The sequence below is a fragment of the Cibotium barometz genome, chromosome 65 (assembly GCF_041138505.1).
Source record: "Cibotium barometz isolate CiBa-2024 chromosome 65, ASM4113850v1, whole genome shotgun sequence".
Classification (NCBI taxonomy): domain Eukaryota; kingdom Viridiplantae; phylum Streptophyta; class Polypodiopsida; order Cyatheales; family Cibotiaceae; genus Cibotium; species Cibotium barometz.
In genome coordinates this window covers 25789876-25812210 of record NC_141110.1, presented here as the reverse complement: position 1 = coordinate 25812210, position 22335 = coordinate 25789876, and the positions used below count along the sequence as shown (strand labels likewise).

The 22335-nt window shown below is 37.7% G+C and overlaps 1 protein-coding gene across 2 annotated transcripts; it reads left to right on the top strand.

Annotated features, from left to right (window-relative positions):
• The first annotated feature begins 16724 nt into the window (after positions 1-16724).
• LOC147603107 (uncharacterized) lies at positions 16725-21934 on the top strand. Of its 2 annotated transcripts, none has more exons than XM_086797273.1 (4): positions 16725-17828; positions 20545-20597; positions 20709-20779; positions 20885-21934. In XM_086797273.1, the coding sequence occupies exons 1-4, from the start codon at positions 17046-17048 to the stop codon at positions 21772-21774; spliced, it is 1797 nt and encodes a 598-aa protein (XP_086653399.1). In that variant the 5' UTR covers positions 16725-17045; the 3' UTR covers positions 21775-21934. The 2 variants fall into 2 exon arrangements, with proteins under 2 accessions (XP_086653399.1, XP_086653400.1); XM_086797274.1 differs by having other exon boundaries at positions 16726-17828; positions 20745-20779.
• Positions 21935-22335: the final 401 nt, after the last annotated feature.

Below are 22335 nucleotides of genomic sequence, written 5' to 3'. Positions count from 1 at the left end.
TTATGCCAAAAATTACTCTTTTACCATTTAATTACTTGGATATCAAATATCATGGGAATTCCTCTTTTTGCATAAAAATAAAAGTTTACCAAAAATTTCTCTTTTACCATTTAATTACTTGGATCTTAATTATCATGGGAATTCCTCTTTTTGCATAAAAATAAATTTACTAAAAATTCCTCTTTCACCATTTAATTACTTGGATCTTAATTCTCATGGGAATTCCTCTTTTTGCATAAAAATAAATTTACCAAAAAGTCCTCTTTTACCATTTAATTACTTGGATCTCAATTATCATGGGAATTCCTCTTTTTACATAGGATGTCCAATCCTAGAATATGGTAGGAAGTCATCTTTTAGCATTATGCATAAAAATAAGATATGTATTATTTTCTGAAAATTTTACCATAGCTTCGCTGCTATTACTGAGATAATTCTCAAATTTTCTAAAGAAAAAAAACTTGTAATGGAAATATGATAGTAGTTCCTCTTTTATGCTTAAAATCAAACTACGAATTTAAATCATAATTTTAACCATAATTCGAAACGTAATTATGATTATCCCACTAGATTAAGCTAATTCCATTATTTCTCTTTTCTCAAATTGATAGGATAATCTATTTCTCATTTAGAATCAATCAAAGTAGTTTTGACTACTTATAAATAATCTAAAAGAAATAACCATTATTTGTTAATACAAAATCATAAAAATACCATTTTCTTAATCTCTAGCTTATTAAGCCTAGAGTTTAGCTTTGAATTAAGAGACTATCATTGAGAAGCATCCTTTTTCAAAAGATTTAGCCATAAAGATGGCTATTCTTTTAGAGAGAGAGATTTACTTAAAGAAAGCATTACAAATAAGCATAAAGATAAACTTTCTCTTAATTAAGCATTAAGACTTTAAGGGAAAGCTTTATTTGAATTAAAACAATTATTTAGAAAGCTTCTGAAGCTTGAGAGGGGTTGAGAAGAAGAAAGTCATTGAGATAAATTGAAAAAAACCATGAAATTTGATTTTACCTCCAAGTTTAGCTTGATTCTCTATATATTAGCAGTGAAGCCCCCGACCAATCAATTGGTCCACCAAGAGGAGAAGAGTAACTCCAAGAGTTGTTGTAGAGAGAGAGAGAGCTCCAAGCTTCCAAGAGAGAGGAAACTTAAGGGATAATAAAAAATATGATTATTTTAATATAATACTAGCATGGTATAGCTTCAATATTTTTTTACAAAAGACTAAGGGTCTATTTATAGGTGAGGGAGGCCACTAACCAAGTCCAACTGGGTTCTAGAATTTTCTAGGTTCAGTTTGACTCAATTTGGACAAGATTTGGACTAGTTTGGCTCCCTTTTTGATTTGGTTTGATCCAAGAGAGAGGAGAGATAAAAATATCACAATTGTTTTGAATTAAAATCCTTGTGAAAAAGGTGCCTACCTCAAGAGCCCCCCTCTCCTTACCAAGGTGTCAAAAATGCATCATTATTCTAAAATATCTCATTTTTTTAGTAATATCTCTTAATTTTTAACTAATAAACCTTGTACTCAGTCAACTCTTCATCTTATGTGAGCCATTAGAACCTTAATTGGACCATAATCCAAAAATTTCTGAAAATGTAGACCCTTAGGCTAAGGTCCCTTATACCATTCTCAATTAATTCCTAATGCACATTGGAAAGTTCACTTTGAACTTCTGTTTCAGGGGAATCCATTTTAGACACTAGGAGGATTTTTATATCCAAAGATATCTAAATTTTAGATTATCTTTCTCTAGACATTTTCTCTCTCTAGGCCAAAACAGGGTAAAACAAGATCTTTCTCATATTTTAGAGAGGGAAATAATTTCAAGAACAGAAGGGGAGGTCCTTACACCTTTACACCTCAAAACCTGGAGGAAGGAATCTTACATCCTACCCCACTTAGAAAAACGTGAGATGTCCTCATCTCGCAGCATGAGGAAAACTCTTTCACCGTAAGATCCAACTAATTCTAGGGTTCCTTATAGTCTGGTCAACCCACGCAGAATCCTGGGATAAAGATCCCTTCTAGAAGAAGAACACACAGAACTCATTATCAAAGAACAATTCATTCAAAACATATCATTCATATCCTTAACGCAATAATGGTCCATCATACCCAAAATTTCATCTGAACATTGCTCCACGAGAATTTCAGTTATGCAAGTTCTCAATTTGTCATCCCTTAATTAGATCCACTGGGTCAAAGGTTAACAGCAGCAATCTGTCAGTACAATCCACTAATCTCATAGTGATTTGCTGAAGTCATAATCATCATTCGAGTTACTAACATCATCACTAGGATTCGTCCCATTCATTCTCATTGTGGCTTTGTTCAACTTATCTTCTTTCAACCAGAATTCCGGAATCATCATCTTTCAATCAGAATTCAAATCAACTCATTAATTCTCAACAACCAGAATTCTAAAATCATACCAACCAGCATTCGAATTCATCATCTGGATAGCATTATTGCTGTAGTCACGATTCTTAGAGCTATAAGGTAAATATCATCATATCTAGGCCTCAAGCAAGTCAAGGATTCCATATAATTGCGGTACTTCCATCTGAAGATCCAATTTCCAATTTATGGATCTTCATTCCGAATATCAATTTGTATGAATTTCATGACACAATTACAATCTTTTATTGGTACTTCATAAATTTTTGACATTTCTCGCTTCTCGGTTGTTCCACTTTAGCCAATTCGCTCTAATACCAGCTAAAAGATCCCTGCACCCTCCGCGCAATGAATTCAGGGGTACTAGCAATGAAAGTAGCACTTCTTGTGCAGGGTAGAGCCTCTCACTCGAGGCCTCGCCCACGGATATCTGGACAAGAGACTAATCCCTCGGTTCTTCCAAAACGAACCCTGAAAATCTTCCCTCGCCTACCAGCAGACATAGGTGATTCCTCTAGGATAAATTTATTCTAACATAGTCAAGGTCATCACTAACCAAGCTGATCTGATTGAACCCGTAAGTCTCATGGTTAGATCAAGGAAAAGACTTGCACTTGGATCATAGAGTCCAACGCTTTTTTTCTCATCAAGAGGCACAGCCGTTGATTCTTTTCCATACAACAAGGGTTATCCGGGATTTACTTCAACTATCGTAACTTAACAGAATTGAGTCTCATTTTAGGGCTCCATAAGTCCAGCCTAACCCCATCCAATCCCATGGGTTAGCCAACCGCCCAATCACTGTAGTGATAGGATCCATTTAGGAATTTGGTTATGTTTTGCCCCGAGTACCAGGGAAAAGATTTCCTAGGCCCCCATAGTTGGCGCTTCAAACAAACTTCAAGATAGTCACACCACTTACACACCCACTATGAAATTGAATGTTTCACATGTTTAGTTGTCTTTAAAACAATCTTTTAATGAAACCATAGTATCACTGATGATAATCCTCCAATATATCTAGCTTGAATTCTAATTTCCAATCATTCCTTCATCGGTGTACCTATGGCATCATTGGCAACTAGAACGCTCACCACCTGTTCACTTAGGGGCCTTTTCAATAGTTCGTAGCCCATAGTACCTGGAAATATATTCACTTAAGAAAATCTAGGTGGACTTTCATTGAAGATCAGCAAGATCAACCAACATATCCATATAAAAGAGCCACGGATGCATCAACCAGATCCATGCTCGAGTTTAGAAAACAACTCCAAACTCCTTGTTCCATTTTCTTCCTCGATGCACGTGTGGGTATCTTCGGCGACCCACAGCAGCAGCCTGAGCACCGTATGGTCAACACCCTCTAGGTTCCTTCACAAGTCACCTAGCGCTTCACTCATATGCCGCTTCCTGGGTCCCTCATCCACCGTACTGGAAGCTCACCATTTTAATCGAACCGAGGCTGGTCAAGACCTCGGCTGACCTTGCTACGTGAGACGTCCTTCGTTGACTCTCTGTCAGCTGTTGAAAGTTTATCACTTAGGTCTCCACGACCTCATTCACAAGATGGTCAAAATGCTTCCCCATCATTCTTGACATAAAACAGTCATTTAAAAACACGTCATAAATACAGTTTCTAATGAACTCTCATCCTTCCACATTGTTCCACATCATTTCTCGTTATTCCACATTCTTCTACATCAATTCACATTGCTTATTCCACATCCAGTCATATGTATTCCCATTATCTTCATCCATTTTCATCCAATCATCATATTACATCTCAGCACATCTATCCACATCACATCACATTCATCCACATCACATCTCATCACATCCAATTACATCTATTCAGATCCTCATCACATCACATCACATCCATCCACATCACATCTCATCACATCCAATTACATCTATTCAGATTCTCATCACATCAGGTCACATCCATCCTCATCACATCTCATCCATTCACACCTATCCATATCCACATCACATGATGTCACATCCATTCACATCACATCTCATCCATTCACATCTACCCCGATCCACATCACATCACATCACATCCATTCACATCACATCTCATCCATTCACATCTACCCCGATCCACATCACATCACATCACATCCATTCACCTCACATCTCATCCATTCACATCTATCTAGATCCACATCACATCACATCACATCTATCCACATCACATCTCATCCATTCACATCTACCTAGATCCACATATATCCACCTAACATTTCATCCATCCATTCACATTACATCACATCCATTCAGATATCATCATATTACATTCACATCCATTCACATCTCATTCACATCCATTCACATCTCATCGCATCCATTGACACCTCATCACACCCATTCACATCCATCACACCCATCACACCCATTCACATCAATCACACCCATTCACATCCATCACATTCATGGAATCCTTATCACATCACATACATTCCATCCACATCTATCCTTATCACATCGCATTCATTCCATCCATATCACATCACATTCATTCCATCCATATCACATCACATTCATTCCATCCACATTACATCACGTTCATTATATCCACATTACATCACGTCCACATCTATCCACATCACATCTCATTCATTCCATCTACATTACATCATATCCACATCTATCCATATCTCATCACATCCATTCACATCTCATCATATTCATCCACATCCATCTATTCATTCACATTCACATCTATCCACATCCATCCATTCATTCACACGCACAAATATCCACATCCATCCATCCATTCACATTCACATCTATCCACATCCATCCATTCATTCACATGCACATCTATCACTTCACCTCTCATTCTCATCCATTTACATCACATCACCCCCATTCACATATCATCACATCTCATCACATTCACATCCACATTCACATCCATTTACATCACATCACATCTCATCCACATCTACTCACATCTCCTCACATCACATTCACATCTCATCACATTCACATCCACATCCACATCCACATCCATTTACATCACATCACATCTCATCCACATCCCATCACATCCATTAACATCTCCTCACATCACATTCACATCTTATTACATTCATATTCACATCCATTTACATCACATCACATCTCATCCACATCTCATCATATCCACTCACATCTTATCACATCGCATTCACATTTTATCACATCTTATTCACATTCACATTCACATCCACATCTCATCGCATCCACTCACATCTCATCACATCTTATCACATTACATTCGCATTTCCTCTTATCACATTCACATCTCATCTAATCACATCGCATCCAATTACATCCCATCACATTCATTCAGATCCACATCACATCTTATCACATCCACTTTTAGTAAAGGGATAATAGAAAATAATATTATTTTAATATAATACTGGCATGGTGTAGCTCTAATATTTTTTTACAAAAGACTAAGGGTCTATTTATAGGTGGGGGAGGCCACTAACCAAGTCCAACTGGGTTCTAGAATTTTCCAGGTTCAGTTTGACTCAATTTGGACAAGATTTGGAACAGTTTGGCTCCCTTTTTGATTTGGTTTGATCGAGGAGAGAGGAGAGATAAAAATATCACAATTTTTTCGAACTAAAAACCCTTTCACACATGTGAAAAAGTTGCCTACCTCAAGAGTCCCCCTCTCCTTACCAAGGTGTCAAAAATGTATCATTATTCTAAAATATCTCATTTTTTTTAGTAATCTCTTAATTTTTAACTAATAAACCTTGTACTCAGTCAACTCTTCATCTTATGTGAGCATTTACTTATTTTTAGGTATTTTCTTTTATTCTTTTGGATTTATCTCATCCCAACACTTGGATTAATTGGCCCACTAGAATCTTAATTGGACCATAATTTAGAAATTTCTGAAAATGTAGACCCTTAGGCTAAGGTCCCTTCTTATACCATTTTCAATTAATTCCTAATGCACATTGGAAAGTTCATTTTGAAATTTTGTTTTAGAGGAATCCATTTTAGACACTAGGAGAATTTTTATATCCAAAGATATCTAAATTTTAGATTATCTCTCTCTAGACATTCTCTCTCTCTAGGCCAAAACAGGGTAAAACAAGATCTTTCTACTATTTCAGAGAGGGGAATAATTACAAGAACAGAAAGGGAGGTTCTTATACCTTTACACCTCAAAAGCTAGAGGGAGGAATCTTACAAGAATACTAATTAGCTAAGGTTTTAGTAGAATGAGACCTCCAAATTTAGCCGTTTAGAGGCACTTTTGGTGCATTTAAGAGACGGGGCCACAATAAATGCTAAGATTCCTTAAATCATGTCAGAGGTACTTTTCAATCGGTCGTTATTCTTAGTTTTATTTAAACTTTTGAAATGTCTGTTGTACAAATATTTCCACTAAAATACGTCCGTTTTTCCTCTCGTCATCATTTGAGTGCTCTCTTTTTCTCGCTCTCTCGCTCTCTCTCTCTCCCTTTCTCTCTCTCTCTCTCTCTCTGTCTCTCTCTCTCTCTCTCTCTCTCTCTCTCTCTGTGTGTGTCTTCTCTTCTATTCTTTTCTGGTATACCCTTTCATAGTGGATTATACTCTAATGTCTATCGTTAACTCTTTACTCAATGCAAGAGAACACAGATACTAAACTTTGAAAGAGTGAGGTGGGTTCCACATATACACACTTGAAATGTTTGGTCACCCCATCAAAGCACATTTGGGTGCAATGTGCATGCCATTTACCTAGTTTTGGCACCCTCACTCTACAAATTTTTTCCACCATTAGAGAACATTTGGTTTTAATGTGCAAGGCCCGATTTTGAGGGGCCTCTTTATCCTCACTCTTACAAAGTTAAGTTGGTTGCAATCTCGGGGGGTGCACTTCTAAAAAATCATATGTATCACATGCGTTCAAGGGTCATTAAAAAAACCCATGAACTAAAAAATTTCCCCTAGTAAAACTACCCCTCTTTACTTATGAACTAACGGATTTTTTTTGAAGTTGAATTAAAATACCCCTCCTGTTATTGTAATCTTGTTAAAATTTTTCCAAAATTTGAATTAAAATACCCCTCCGTTTGATCGCACGTGGTACACTAAATTTTTTTGAGGTAAACCCCATGAGGTTGCAATGTGTATGCTAGACACGTATACACACTTGTAAAGTTTGGTCACCATCGGAGCTCATTTGGACACCAAACAAATAGAGACCAAAAGATGTAACAATCAAATAGAGATGATAAACTACATTGAGAAAAAGTGAGATACTAATGATATAATAATAAAAATCCAAAGTACAGCTCAAACTAATCATCAACACCCTTTGTAGCTCTTAGAATATCTAATACTCTCTCATTCTCATCTACATGAAGGTGCCATCGGAGAGGTCGAGCACCACTCGATCAATCTAAACTTTGATTGCAATCACAAGATAAGAGAAGATGTAGGCCTCACAAGATCAACCTTGTACTGTTGGAACTGAATGTATATCCCATGCCTACAAACCTATTAAAATGTCACGACCATGCTATGTGCATCAAACTGAACCCCATGACCATCCACGACATCCTTGTTATTAAGAGTGATCTTCGCTTGCTCTTCGGCATAGATCATGTCAACAACAAATAGTAGTCTATCTGCTCCTCATTGCCATTGGGGGTAATGATAGCAAAGACATCATCCATGGTGAATAAATCTGTAAGCTCATCATAGTCATTGTAAACATGGAACCAACATCATGCGGCACTGGTGCAACATGCATCAAATGCTCAGGTGTTATCACTCTCTCAGTCAAAGGATCTACCTATGCAGACATGCCTTGGTGCTATTATTAATCAAATGATTACACCTAAGAGCACGACCATTTTCTAGAAGCCCACAATACCCCATCATCTGCATCTAGAATTTTCCTCCTCAAGGAACTACCTTTGAGAGTGTTGTGCTATGCGAAGAATGTGAGAGGTAGCTCTCATCTTTCTTGCCATGCGAGGTCTATACATGGCCGTGCTACAATAGCGCGAGATGAATGGCCAATGTATCCAAAGTATTCCTCTTCTTGATGGACACATATGAGCGATAAACACTATTAAGAACCTCAGCCCCCACTCTCCTCTCTTGACACTCACCAATCCGAGGAGCAATATTCCTACACTCAGCTAGGTCAGGATGGACACATATGAGCGACAAACACTATTAAGAACCTCAGCCCCCACTCTCCTCTCTTGACACTCACCAATCCGAGGAGCAATATTCCTACACTCAGCTAGGTCAGGATGGTTAATAAGGGATGAGAGAATAGCGGATTGTGACAAGGGAGTGAGACCCTAAAAAAAGTTACGAATGATCTTGGACACCTGAGACCTATGGCTAGCTTGCCTAGATGGTGGCTCTTGCATCCAGACTCTCACTAGTAGTAGTAGGAGGAGGAAAGGGAATCTCACATGCTTCATCCAAACCAAGGGGGGAAATAGTAGGGAGAGGTGGAGGCAGCAAGAAGGAGGCTCATGGGGAGGTGAGGGTAGTCGTGGCCCGCTAACATTAGAGGCTGCCAGTTTTGACGTGCTCTCCACTCTCTTTTTCGCTCATAAGCTATCCTCTTTCTCTTAGCTTCTTGAGCCTCATGAACAGGGGGTTTCCTTTTCCTATCTCCTATGAATTTATGAGCCCATTCTCTCTAAAATGCTATGAAGACTAGACAACAAGCTATGATTGAATGAAATTAGGATAGAAGTGTGTGCATTTGTAGGAAACAACAACACTCTCTTATCTTACATAGTCTAATTCATAAGATAAGATTTTCCTTATTCAATTCGATGATTATGGATTGATAGATATTTTTTTAATTAAATATGTATGATATCTTTGGCTAGATTTTTTAAATGAGGAGGGATTTGTTATAATATATGTTTAAAAAACTATTTTTTAATAATATTTTTACATGTAATTTTTATTTTAAGAGTAGTTTTTTTTAGCAACATATCTTTATAACAAAAGCTATGTATTTTACTTGATTGAACGACCCAAGGATAGGTAATTATGAGGACAATGTGACTATATGGTTAGATTGGTTAGATTTTTCAAGATCTATATTGGAAATTTACTTCAAAGTCTTAGAGAAGTTGAACATAATTAATTACAAAAAATCATTTTTATGTGATTATGCAATAATTTTATGTGAGAACAATCCCTTGGCTTCCTTTGCTCCAAAAAATTGTGTAAAATTTTATTTTTGATTTTTTCTTCAAAATTTCTTCTAGTCCTAATCATGGTGAATCTATGGGAAAAAATGACTAGAAAAGGTATGTCTTCATCCATTTTATGTGAAAACAGCTCTACTTTAGTAGTTTATTCCCTTCCAAGCCTAAACCCAAGCCTAACTAGGCTTGATAACCTAGATTAGGGAATGTACCTGCCTAGGTGGAGACTCCTCAGGTGACCATGCATGTGCCCACGTGTTTGACATGTCACCTACACATGGCATGCATTCCACCTCAATGTGCCATCTCAACGTGCCACTTCATTATGCCACCTCATATTGATGACACGCCATGTCACCTCACTATGCCACATCATCATTGATGACATGGCATGCCACCTCATGAGATGCCATGTCACATGCATTAACACATCATCAAGGAGGGAGAACTACCATCTCACTCAAATTTCCACATCATTAGTCTATGTCATCAAAACATCCACCATGGATATATCACATCATCTTGAGCTGGTGACACATGTCACACACGTGTATGTACCATGTCAGCAATGTGCATACCATGTTGTCAACTTGAGTCTCCATGTCATCATCACCCTATGCATGGGTGCATCCATTCATTGTTTCACATACATGTAAAATATATATATTTAATTTACAGATAATCCATGCATATTTATGTAAAATACTCTTATAATATCTTAAAATATTAAATAAAATATGTTATCACACCTATATGGTTTTAAAACAATCATTTTTAAAAATTATCTGCACGATTTTTAATTTATTTTTTTTAAATAAATTTTAATTAAAAAATAAATAACATATGTAGATTTAATAATGTATTATTTTATAGTTAAATTTTTTTTGATTTTTAATCGGACCATATGTTTAAGTGCATGACTAATAGTATGATGTTTTATTAGAAGAGCTCAATGTCAAATTCCTTTGCCAAGTGGGTGAGATTAGCCATTTTTAGTGACAAAATGATTGTTTTTTACTATAAAAAATCCTCAAAGGTGAAGCAAAGTGAGGACCCTTATTGTACAACCACCCTACCAATATCAATGATTTTGGACCATTTAATTGCTAATTACAAGAAAAGTGGCACAGGGAATGAGCATGGCCAAGGCTGGTGGTCAATGAGAAGGTGGTTTTACCAAAGTCACCATGAAGGTTACTACAAGCCAAGATAAAATGAATGTCAATGATCAAACTACATCTTTTTATACACCAACCAAATGTAAAGCAGTGAAGCACTCATTAAAATTTTGCATTTACAAAAACAAAGAAGAAGGGCATGCCTCAATTGTATGGTCTCAAATCACATGATCAGAACAAGATAATGTAGGTACGTGCACAAGTAGTTTTATCCCAATTTTTTACCACTTTGATCTTTATGACGATATATTTGTATAACACTACTAAATCATTCTCTCTCTCTCTCTCTCTCTCTCTATGTGTGTGTGTGTGTGTGTGTGTATATATATATATATATATATATATATATATATATATATATATATATATATATATATATATATATATATATATATATATATATATTTGTATAACACTACTAAATGACCTTTTTCTATAGTTCATACTTCTAATATTTATTAGTGGTCATGAAGAGACAAGGGATTTTAGAACGCCATCTATAAATTTGGAGGGGCGGCAAGATGTAGGTATGTGCACAAGTATTTTTATCTCTTTTTTCTATGCTTTGATCTTTATGTTATATATATATTTGCATAACACTACTAAATCACCATTTTCTATAGTTCATATTTCCAATGTCTATTATTGGTCATGGAAACAAGGGAGTTTATAATGACATCTATAAATTAGGAGGGGTGGCAAGATGAGAATGTTTATAAATTTATTGTTTCATAAAATATAGCTTGAATTAGCATCAATTTTCTTTTTCATTAGGTTGATAGCCTCAAATGAGATCCATTTAGATTCTATAAATAATGCTCAAGTTGATGTAATTGAGGTGGTGTGTATGGTTGAAGATAACATTCTAAGAACTATGCTTTACAACTCCTTTTTGGTACATTTGGTGGATAAGGTGGCTATATGTGGTATTGTTTATATTTAGTGGACGATCTTCCTTGAAGACCTCAAAGGGGCTTTTGAGGACAAAGACCAAGTCTAGAGGGGAGCATTGTAGAAGGTTGGTTGGTGCAAGAATCCCTTTTCTACCATTCTCTCTCAAATAGCATTCCACCACTATTGTAGAAGTTTGGTGGGTGCAATCTTGAATCCCTTCTCTACCATTCTATTTTGAATAGCATGCCATGATTGTGCTTTGCTGTGCCATGATCGCGGAGTACTGTGAGGATGACGAATAGAAGGTATCATAATTACTAAAAGGGAAAGGAAAAGTTTGGAAGATGAATGAATGAAGCCATGTTCTAAAAAACTAACAAATTTTGTATTCTTATTAGTTCAATGATGGAAAATAGATTGAGAGCTATGAGGATGCAAGGAAGATACAAAGTGAAGAGAGAAAATGTTTTAAGAGAGTAGATAGATGCTTGTCCTTCACACCTGGCCTAGAGCCTTTTCAAAAGGATTGGAACATTCCATGGCTTCAAGAGGCACTAGACCAAGCATCAAAGAGGAGGGAGAAATGGTCAAGAGGGAAGAGTGGGAGTATACACAAGAAGACATGCCTTTATGTAAGTAAAGACCTTTTCATTGATCATAGGGTTTGATTTAACATCTTTGTGTTATAAAATCGATACACATATTCTTAACATGTATATGTTTAGCACTTTTGTTTAATGATATTATGAAATTTAGCACTTTTGTTTAATGATATGAAATTTGCAATTCAATGTTCTTAGAAGGGAGACACTTTTGCCATGAGCGTGTGGATTCTAGGAGAAACACACTAATTATGGTGTGATGTAGGAAAGTTTTGAGCAAGTTATTAGAAGGGAGACACTTTTGCATGAGCGTGTGGATTCTAGGAGAAACACACTGATTATGGTGTGATGTAGGAAAGTTTTGAGCAAGTTGTTAGAAGGGAGACACTTTTGTACGAGCGTGTGGATTCTAGGAGAAACACACTGATTATGGTATGACGTACGAAAGTTTTGAGCAAGAGAGTCAAGCTAGATGGGTACCAATATTATACCTCTAGTAAGCTTAATTATTGTGAAAATATTTAAGATATATTGGAAGTTGGACTGAGGGAATTCAATGTGTTACCTTAAACGTCAAATGGTTCAAGGTAATATGTAAAGGTGCTCAAGAAACCAAACCATTAAGAAGTATCCAAATGCATTGTTTGCAATCAATTTCACCAAATTATGGCAAGATGTACGAGACACAATATCACTACCTCAACCTTATGTGTTTATTTTTAAACCACCTCTGGGTAATATTATATTGAAAGTCTCATGTATAATTCTTGGTGAAAATTTTACATGTTTTTTAAAACCTGATTATGTTTCTCCTACCAAATAAATGAAAAATGGTGGTTTGTCATACAAGTGCAAAATGTATCTTTCAAGACCAAGGTGTCAAGGAGACAATGGATGTAGATGATTCCATATTGACATTGAATCAAGATGAGAATGACCATAGTCAAAACAAGGATGAAACCATCTTAGAGCATGAGAAAAATTGCACCAATGAAGAGTCTTCTCTTATCTCATCAAATTAGATCCATGAGCCATGTAGTGATAATGATGATCGATGCATCCACCTCATCATGTAAATGGTTTTTTGTTGATATAGGAGGGATAAATATGTCACATCTTGATATAGACAAATATATGGATTTATTGTAAGATGGAACCGATGAATGTCCTAGCTCACCTAATTAAAAGTTTATATATTTTGGATACTAGTTCATGATTTTACCATGCATGTTATTCATACATTTCAACAAGTTCTAATTTCATATAGCTCTAGAACAATTCTCATTCTATTTTCTAGTCTCTAGTTCACTATGTTTGCTATATTTATTAAGCAACACAAATAGTAGTGAGAAAAGCTTCACTTTTAAAAATGCTAACAAAAATGTTGCTAATGGGTCATTCTCTTGTGTAGTGAATGCCATGTTGCCAAATGACATAGAGACCACATTACAATGTAAGGTGTACCTCAATTAAGGTCAAGACATAGACTAGCTCTATTAATATGCCACCTATTGTTGCTGCTTTTTATCAATTAGTTTAGGACCTCAAGCTCCTCAATGAATTTCTTTTTATTTGTGGTGTCCCATTTTAACTCTAGTGGTCCAAGATGAGGCACACTTAGTTTGCAACCACCCAAGAAGTTTGATTGCTAGATTTGCACTTGAAAGAGATAGAACTAGATAATGACATGCATATTTTAGCTAATAAACTAAATACATGAACAAGTTTTCAAGCTTCAAGTGTGTAAGAATGAGACAAAGTGAAAGGAGGGGAGAAAAAAAAATCATGTTAACTTCTTCTTCGCATGCATGTTGAAAAAAAGAAGATGAAGAAGGATGCCCCATTTGGCTTTGTCTTCTTCTTTTATTTATTCAAGCATGAGAAGAAAAAGAAGCAAAATCACTTCTTCGTCTTCTTTGTATGCATGAGTAATGTATGTTCTCTTTTTTCCCCCTTTTTTTGTTGGATTATGAAGGTTGATTTTGTGGTATTGTAAAGAAGAAGAAGACCTTCTTCTCTTCTTTTCTTGTTCTTCTTCTACATTGGAAGAAAAAAGAGGACATACATGACTCACCTTGCTTGAATATTTGGAGGAGAAGAAGCTTAAGGTCTGACCTCTTAGTTAGTAAGCTGAAAATTTCATCTTATGAACTAAATTCATTAACTATTTAGAGACTATTTAGAGAGAGGCATAGGTATAATGCATCAAATCTCACTCATTTTTTAACACTTTGGAAATTCCATTCTTAGCACAAACAACTCTTATTACTTGATTTTTTAAAAAGAATGCTTTTCTCCCTTCAATGTTTCTTGCCATGTAATATTTGAGGCCTCATTTTCTCGTATAAACATGTGTGTGTGTGTGTGTGCGCGTGCGCGTGCGCGAGTGTGTGTGTGTGTGTGTGTGTGTGTGTGTGTGCATAAAAATAAATGGAAACCCAGCAAATTGAAAACTCTAGCTCAAAGATTTTAGATTTTTGATACCCAATTAAGGTTAGAAGATGTGTCTTTTTTCTTGGACTTATACATATCTTTTTATCGTAGGTAGAGACATAGGCAAGCACCATTGTTAGTCTCTCTCTCTCTCTCTCTCTCTCTCTCTCTTTCTCTCTCTCTCTCTCTCTCTCTCTCTCTCTCACACACACACACACACACACACACACACACACACACACACACACACACACACACACACACACACACACACACACTCCCACCCGATTACCATAAGTAGGTATCACCCTTCCAAATATTTATAAAAGTTCGGTAGTATGAAAGTCATGGGGACATTCCCCACTTAGTAAGTTAGAGAGAACATCCGGCATAGTGTGTTAGAGAACCATACGATGGAGACAACATCTTTGAAGATATGTAAGTCTAATTCCAGAGTGCTTGAGTAGACAACTTTGCACACATTTTTTTTGACAATGGGAAACACTAGACATGCTGCTAGTAATGCCTAATGAGTGGGTGTGGAAACCTTTATGCTACCTTGTATGAAACACACACCAAAGGATGTGAACCCCCACCCCCCCAGGGAGGGTATGATGTGTATTCCCTAAGATTAGAACCTAGGGTGTCTCTCTTTTGAGACTCCTCAGGTCAAATCACTAGGCTAATGTCTTTTTATAAATAAAATAAAAATATATTTATTAAAAAAACACAAATACAAAGCTTCTTCACTAGATAACATACAAGAATCTTTTACATGCGCACAGTAACAAAGGAGTGGGCATTATGCTTTAAAATGGTTTGTTCTTGTATTAATGTATTTACTTTGTCATAATTCCATGTGTGAGAAAATTTATATGACATATATATACATGTATAGTGAAAACTCTTTAACATAATTCCATGTGTTAGAAAACTTGCACATACATATATATGGTATAATAGAAACTACTTTTAATGTTGTGCCTTGAAAAGTGTGTATCTTAAAAAAATTATATGAGCGTGCATGTACTAAGGGAATGCATTATGCTACGTATAATGTATGTATACACTATGCTAGAACTTATTAAAATCAATTATTCTATTTGATTTGATATGAGAAAAGGTGTTACAGTACATGAAAATCTTGGAAACCTTTTTGAAGTTGTTGGACATGCTTACTAGGAGAGGCATGGATATGTGTTTTCAAACATTTGTTTCATGATTGTATTTGGAAGAGGAGCTTAAGTGCATTTTGGAGGCTTGGGATTTTGTTTGCAAGAAGGATTTAAGCACTTAGACACAAACTAATGATTTTTTTTAGAGTGGCATTAAGTTGCTTAGTCTACCTACACTTGATCCAACTTTGTCCAAGTTGCGGCAATGTATCTTTTTGACCCTCGTCATGCCCGTATTTATGCAAATGCTCATAAATTTTGAAACGAAAGAGGTAAAAAACTACTTGTCACTTTTGGAGGTCAAGAGTTTTTTTAAAAATCATCCTTGATTGTGTGTGGCTGTGATACTCATCTTGCTTGTCCAAGGTTCCACCCAGTGTCGTCCTTTAGTGTAATTTTCACGGCTCAAATTGAGTAAAACTGAGCGTTATTTTGTCCACCCTTGAATTTAAAGATTCAAAATTTTGAAAATTTAGTTATAAAACCGGTTAAACTATGCATTTTTTCAATAAAAACCGGTTGAGCTCGAAGGTCGTCCTTTTTTCATCACTGGTTAGAACAAAGTTTTATTTCTAACAGTGGAACTTCCACCCATCGGGCCAGTTGGTATTAAATTTATGTCTAACCAGCCTTAGAGTCTTTGTGTGCAAAATTGCTGTGGATAGGCGTGATTCCATTATCCATAGGCAATGGCTCGTAGATGGAGGTAAAATTTGTTGTATGGGAATATTTTAAAGTGAAGTTCTTTGAACCTTATCACATGTTAGCTTTACTAAGGAAAGGTAATTTATTTTTGCACTAAAGTGGGGGGCGCATAGAAGACGGTAATTAGTGCCATTTTCTTTTTTCTTTTATAACTTTGGAACAAAACCCTAATATCAGGCGCCTTGTCCTTCCTTCAGCTCAGCATAGTTTCTCCTGTTTTGCTCCTCTTTCTCTTTCTCTTTCTGTTTGCCGCGCTCTGCAAGCAGCCTCGTAGCGAGTGTCTGTTGGCATGTTTTTTCCACCTCTTTCTGCTCTCTCGCAATCTAATCTCTCGAGTTTAAAGGCACACGCAGCTTTAATTGTTGCCGACGTTTTCTGGAATTAGGTTGATCACACACCTCTTTTGCATAGACAGCTGAAGTGTTAGCCCGGTGTGCTTCCTAGCTAGAGCCATGCGTATAAGAAAACGCCGCCCAGCGGGAGGGGCCGGTTCTGCGCAGCAGCAGCAGCAGCTAGATGTTCTTGGCGGGGTAATCAATAATGGAGGCTTATACGTACGTGCCAACCCGCCCAATTCCTCTTCTCATAATCTCAAGATCCCGCCCTCTTGCCTCTCCTCTCAGGATCTCCGGCATGCGTTGCTTTTGGGTTCTGGTGCTAGCAGGCCGCCGCAGCGCAGGACTGCAGCAGCAGCACCTCCGACAGTATGCGTCGATGCTTCCACATCTGGGAGATCAAGTAGGCTCGAGGTTCTGATGGCCAAAGAGGAACCAAGAGCCAGCGTAGTTGTACCGCACACAAATGCAAAATGCAATGACAAGAGCTCTAGTGAGCCGCTAGCGAGTGCAATTAGAGGAGGTGAACTAGGCTGTAAGAAGGTCAGAGATGATAGTATGGGATCTGCAGGCTGCAAGAAAGATGCTCACATCGGGAGGCCGTCAGATCCGGTGGTGCACAGACTGATTTCCGTCAGCGGCCAAAAAACCCTGCCGTTGGAGCTCATTCTTAATAATGGGTCACGTCCAGCTAGGGTTTCGAGCTCTACCAACAGCACAGAAGTACGCCTGGTTAGCAATAACGTCACGCAGGCTACACGCGGCAGCGTGTCAAAGCTGAAGGAGGAGGAGGAGGAGGAGGCGGGCGGGGAGGCGGAGGAGGAGAAAGGGCACAACAGGCGGGGCAAAGCGTTGGAGGCACAGGCTTTAACCTCACCAGGCTCATCAAAGGACCCCGAGGTACGACACCTCAGCTAGGGTTTGGTCCATTTTTTTATAATTAATTTACGAGCACGTATGATTTGTTGCATTCTAATGCTTTACGTTAAGACATACACAATCGTTATTTTAATGTTCACTTCTAGACGTTATACTGTGTCATGAATATATATTGCCCTACGCGTATAGTTCTTAAGCTCCCAATATTACTTCTAATATCGGCCGCTTACAATTAGAGGTACTCCGATTAGAATTGCAGTTTTCAGTGTCTATAACTATATCGCGAAGATCTGCTTTACCTTCCTGTGCTTCAATTTGACTGAAGGTAAAAGACTCATGGTTGCCCTCTTTGCACCAGCTCTTAGAAGCCAGGTCGATATCAAGTCTTTTCTGCCTCCAGTAGTTAGTAGCTACCTTTCTCCTGTGGCAGCAATACTCTCTCTTGTACATTTCTTTTATAGCCGTAGCTGGATATTGCAAAATCCTCAAGTTGTATAGGTTCACCTGATCATCAAACGTTACAGCTCCTTGCCCTATACACCTGATCAAATGTTACTCCTTGCAGATGATAACAGTAGTCTCATAAATATAGTGGTCCGAATAATGTAGTCAATTACTTTCACAATACAACATATATGATCCCCACCACACAATCTGGATGTATCTTTACAAACTCCTTGCACATGATAACACTCCATATAGTATAGTGGTCCGAATCGTATAAGCTGGGTGTATTTTTACATTATTGTGGTATTATGCTATAGCTTCAAGATTTTTGATTTGATAACAACCGGTAAGCACCTTGACACACAAAAGAACTAGTATCATATTTTCAGTATATTGTTCACAGCCAGCAGGCTCTAGTCTGAGTGGTAAATTTTATACCGTGGCCTGTCAACACAGAGGTCTAGGGTTCGAACCTTCACATCTGTCATAATTAATATCAAAAATAAACTTCAAATGCTGCCTAGATGTGTCCAAGCCAGGGGCAAGACACAAAATCTTGAAAGTGAAAGACAAAGTTTCAATAAAGCTTTTCCACTTTCAATCGTCAACACTCCAAGTGGTTTGAATATATTCAATATGTGTTGTGGATTGAATTCACGGTCACACTTTTACTCTATATTATATTATTAGTTATAATTACCGCAGAAACTTAAGTAATCATCACAAGTGTGGAGCAATGCCAAACGTCTAGAGATATTACTTTCTTGTCTGTCACTCTCTTTGTGACTCTTCTCACAGAATCATCATTCTTACCGTGATCATGCAGAAAACTCTCTCGTCTTTCTCTCTCTTCCTAAGGAATCATCACTCCTCCTAGACTCTTCCCAAAGGATCACCATTCTTGCCTTCATCTAGTGACTCATGAGAGCAAAGACTTGCTCTTTCTAGACAGCCCTCTCTCGCTCTCCTAAGTGCAAATTCACAACTTTGAAATGCCTCACTTCTGGAAAACCCCACATATATCATCACCTATGTGCAGTGTATAGTTTTAAAAATGTCTTCTATATATGCTTTTGTGAATATATAAAACACCATAATATGTTTGTAAGCAGAGCTAATTGAAAACCAACTCATTGCACACTCAGATGATATTGTACAAATTATATTGTTTTTGGTGACACCCACAAGTTATAAGTCAAGTGGCTTACTAAAAAGCTTGATGTCATATGATAGCACAGCATCAAGGAGCAATGACATCTAAGCGATGTAGGTTAAAGATCGATTGAAATTCTAGGGGATGTAGTTTAATCCTGCAAAAGGCCATGGTTCTCTTCACCTATTTTTCCTTTCCACAAGGAAACAAATATTCTAATCCCAGTGTACCATTCTTCCTAATAATACCTACTACATGTTTTCCTCTGGTTGGATTGGATACACTAGATAGCTGTTAGAAGAACCATGTTTCAACAGTCAATTATCCTTATCGGCAGACAATGAAGCATAACTAGCCCATATTGTTGTCACTACATGATTGCCGAAGTGAAGGTGAAAATGCAAAGCACAAGCTGTGGTGGGCCTAATTTCAAGCCAAACAGTTGAATGTATTGGCAAGATAAGGTTGCACAATGCTTGGATCTCCATGACGTATGTTTGTTTTTGGACAATTGTTTTGGCATAGTAAAGGGACCTTAGTGTGGATCTATCTTCTATATGCAGGTGTGACAACCCTGTGTGCGTTCCTGCATGGTACACACATTAGATCACATGACTTAGAAAAATGGAGATGTTCCCCTTTTAAGATGTGAATCCACAACCTCCTATGTGGGAGCTAGGTATTCTTACCACTAGAGGCTAAAGCCATGAGGGCTGCTTCTTTCTTCTTTCATTTGCTATGGGCAAATTTCTAAGGGTTATATAGACTTAGGCAGACTGAACTGTAGAGTGATGATTACTAGATAATATACATCAATGTGGAGATATCACGAGTTAGATATCATGAGGATCTGCAGGGTTTGTAGAAAAACTTTGGTTCTAGGTGGGGCTTTTAATGCTTCTTTCAAGTTCAATATACAATACCTTGCACTTGACAGATGAAACTAGTGATGGGGCTGAACTTGGATAAGAAGATTGTCTCAAGGAAAAACAACTTCATGGGTAGTGCCTTACCAATTAAGAAGTAATTCGAAGTATATGAAAGGGATCATGAGCACTGATTTGTGAAAATGCATTAGGTCGTGAGTTTGTGTGCTCTTTTGATTCTTACTGTAATTGAGAATGTTTGGGTTTGCAGTTTACCAGTTTGGAGAAACAAAAAGTAAAAAAGCAGGAACGGAATGCTCTCAGGTACTGAGGAATTTTGTCTAATTTTGAGTAAATTGGTTTCAAAAAGGAGTAAATATGGTAAGTTTAGAACGGGTAAGAGGTCGAGCAACGCCATGCATGTTTGCGTTTTAGAATGCTAACAAGAAGTCGGGTGTGGCGATGGAACAGGCGTGATTTGGTGTGGCTGGTTTCGAGTTTAAAAGGTGCAGCATAATATCGTTATTATGGATTATATGTTTTAGAGAGGGTGGGGTTATCAAGCTGATGTTCATTTGACCTTGTGATCAAATATATGACGAGTTATGCAGGACATAGGAGGGTGCGCTCTGTGGGGCGACGCCAACGATCGCGCGTGGTGGCACGTGTGGGGGACAGTAATGCCTTAGGGCAATCGATGCCTGTGGTGGGTGCAGGTCATCCCGCTCTGGAGGCAACCAACGAAGCAGCTAAATCCAGTTTAGAGCAGAAGGACTTCGAGCTTAACGAGATGGACGGCGTGGAGGAGAAGAAGAAGAAGAAGAAGAGGATTACGAAGAAGAAGGTGGCCAAGATCGACATTAATTGTATGGTTACTCCGTCTACGATCAACGAGGAGAAGACGTCGAAATGGTCGACGAAGCAGCAAACAAAGACGGATCCGCCGCCGCAGGTAGTGGTGGTCGAGCTCAAGAATAAGGCATTAAAGAAGAGGAAGCGAGAAGCAGAAGAGCGCATCGTAGCCGTGTCGGAGCGATGCAAGAGGAAGGACGGGAGGGATTGGCAGTGCAGAGAGCCGGTGGTGAAGGCGGGGGCCACATACTGCAAGTACCATACCCTCAAGATGAAGGAAAAGCACGCCAGAAACGCAGAGAAGCTCGCACAGCTTCAGGTGGGGCTTAGCAAGAACGGAGCAGGATATGGTGCAGTGGCAGATGATGGTGCAGAAAAGAGCGGGGAGCAGGTGGTGTTGTTGAGGCGGCGGCGGCGGTGGCGGAAGAAATGCAAGCCTTGCATCCGACGGCTGCAGGAGATCCAGGAGCGGGCTTTGCCCGTGGACGCGGACCAGACGGAATGGGAGTGCGAGGAGGACCGAGCAGAAAGTAGCGTCTCAGCCAGCCCTTCGGCGTCATGCCCCGAAACGCATGAGCCACCTCAAATTCAACTGCCGGAGTGCCTCCTCAACACCGACCCCCGTGAGTGGAGATCCGACTTCCTGTAAAAGTACATTTACAGTTCTAAAATACGACCCAACCCTTGTAAATAATCTCTTTATGACCGCTTTGACCATGTAGCCTTGCAAACTTTAAATTCTGATTTCTTCAACAAAAAAAGACGCATGCTTGTAAAAAAATAAAAAATATTTGCTAAATAATAAAAAAGTGTGTAATTTCTTAGTTTTTTAAATATGAATTCTAGCTACACGGATGAAAATGGATTCTTCTATTCATCTCATTTTTGAAAAAAAAGTAATTTAATTTTTCATGCGATACTCTTTATAAGGATTAAAGTTATTCTAAAATTCTCGGAAAGTAATCATATATTTAAAAAAAAATCGAACCCTCTTCCCAGTGTTCGAAAAAAAGTATTTTCTCAAAAAGTGAAAACTTTTATCTAAAAATTATGAAATTATTTATTTGAAAAATCTTGAAATTTGAGGTTTTTTTTCTATAACTTTTTAAGATCTGCAGGTATTTGTACCTTCAAGTTTTAAATTTGAAAGTAATTTTCAAATTATGCAAATGCAAACTACACTAAACTCGAATTTTTTTCAAACACTTCC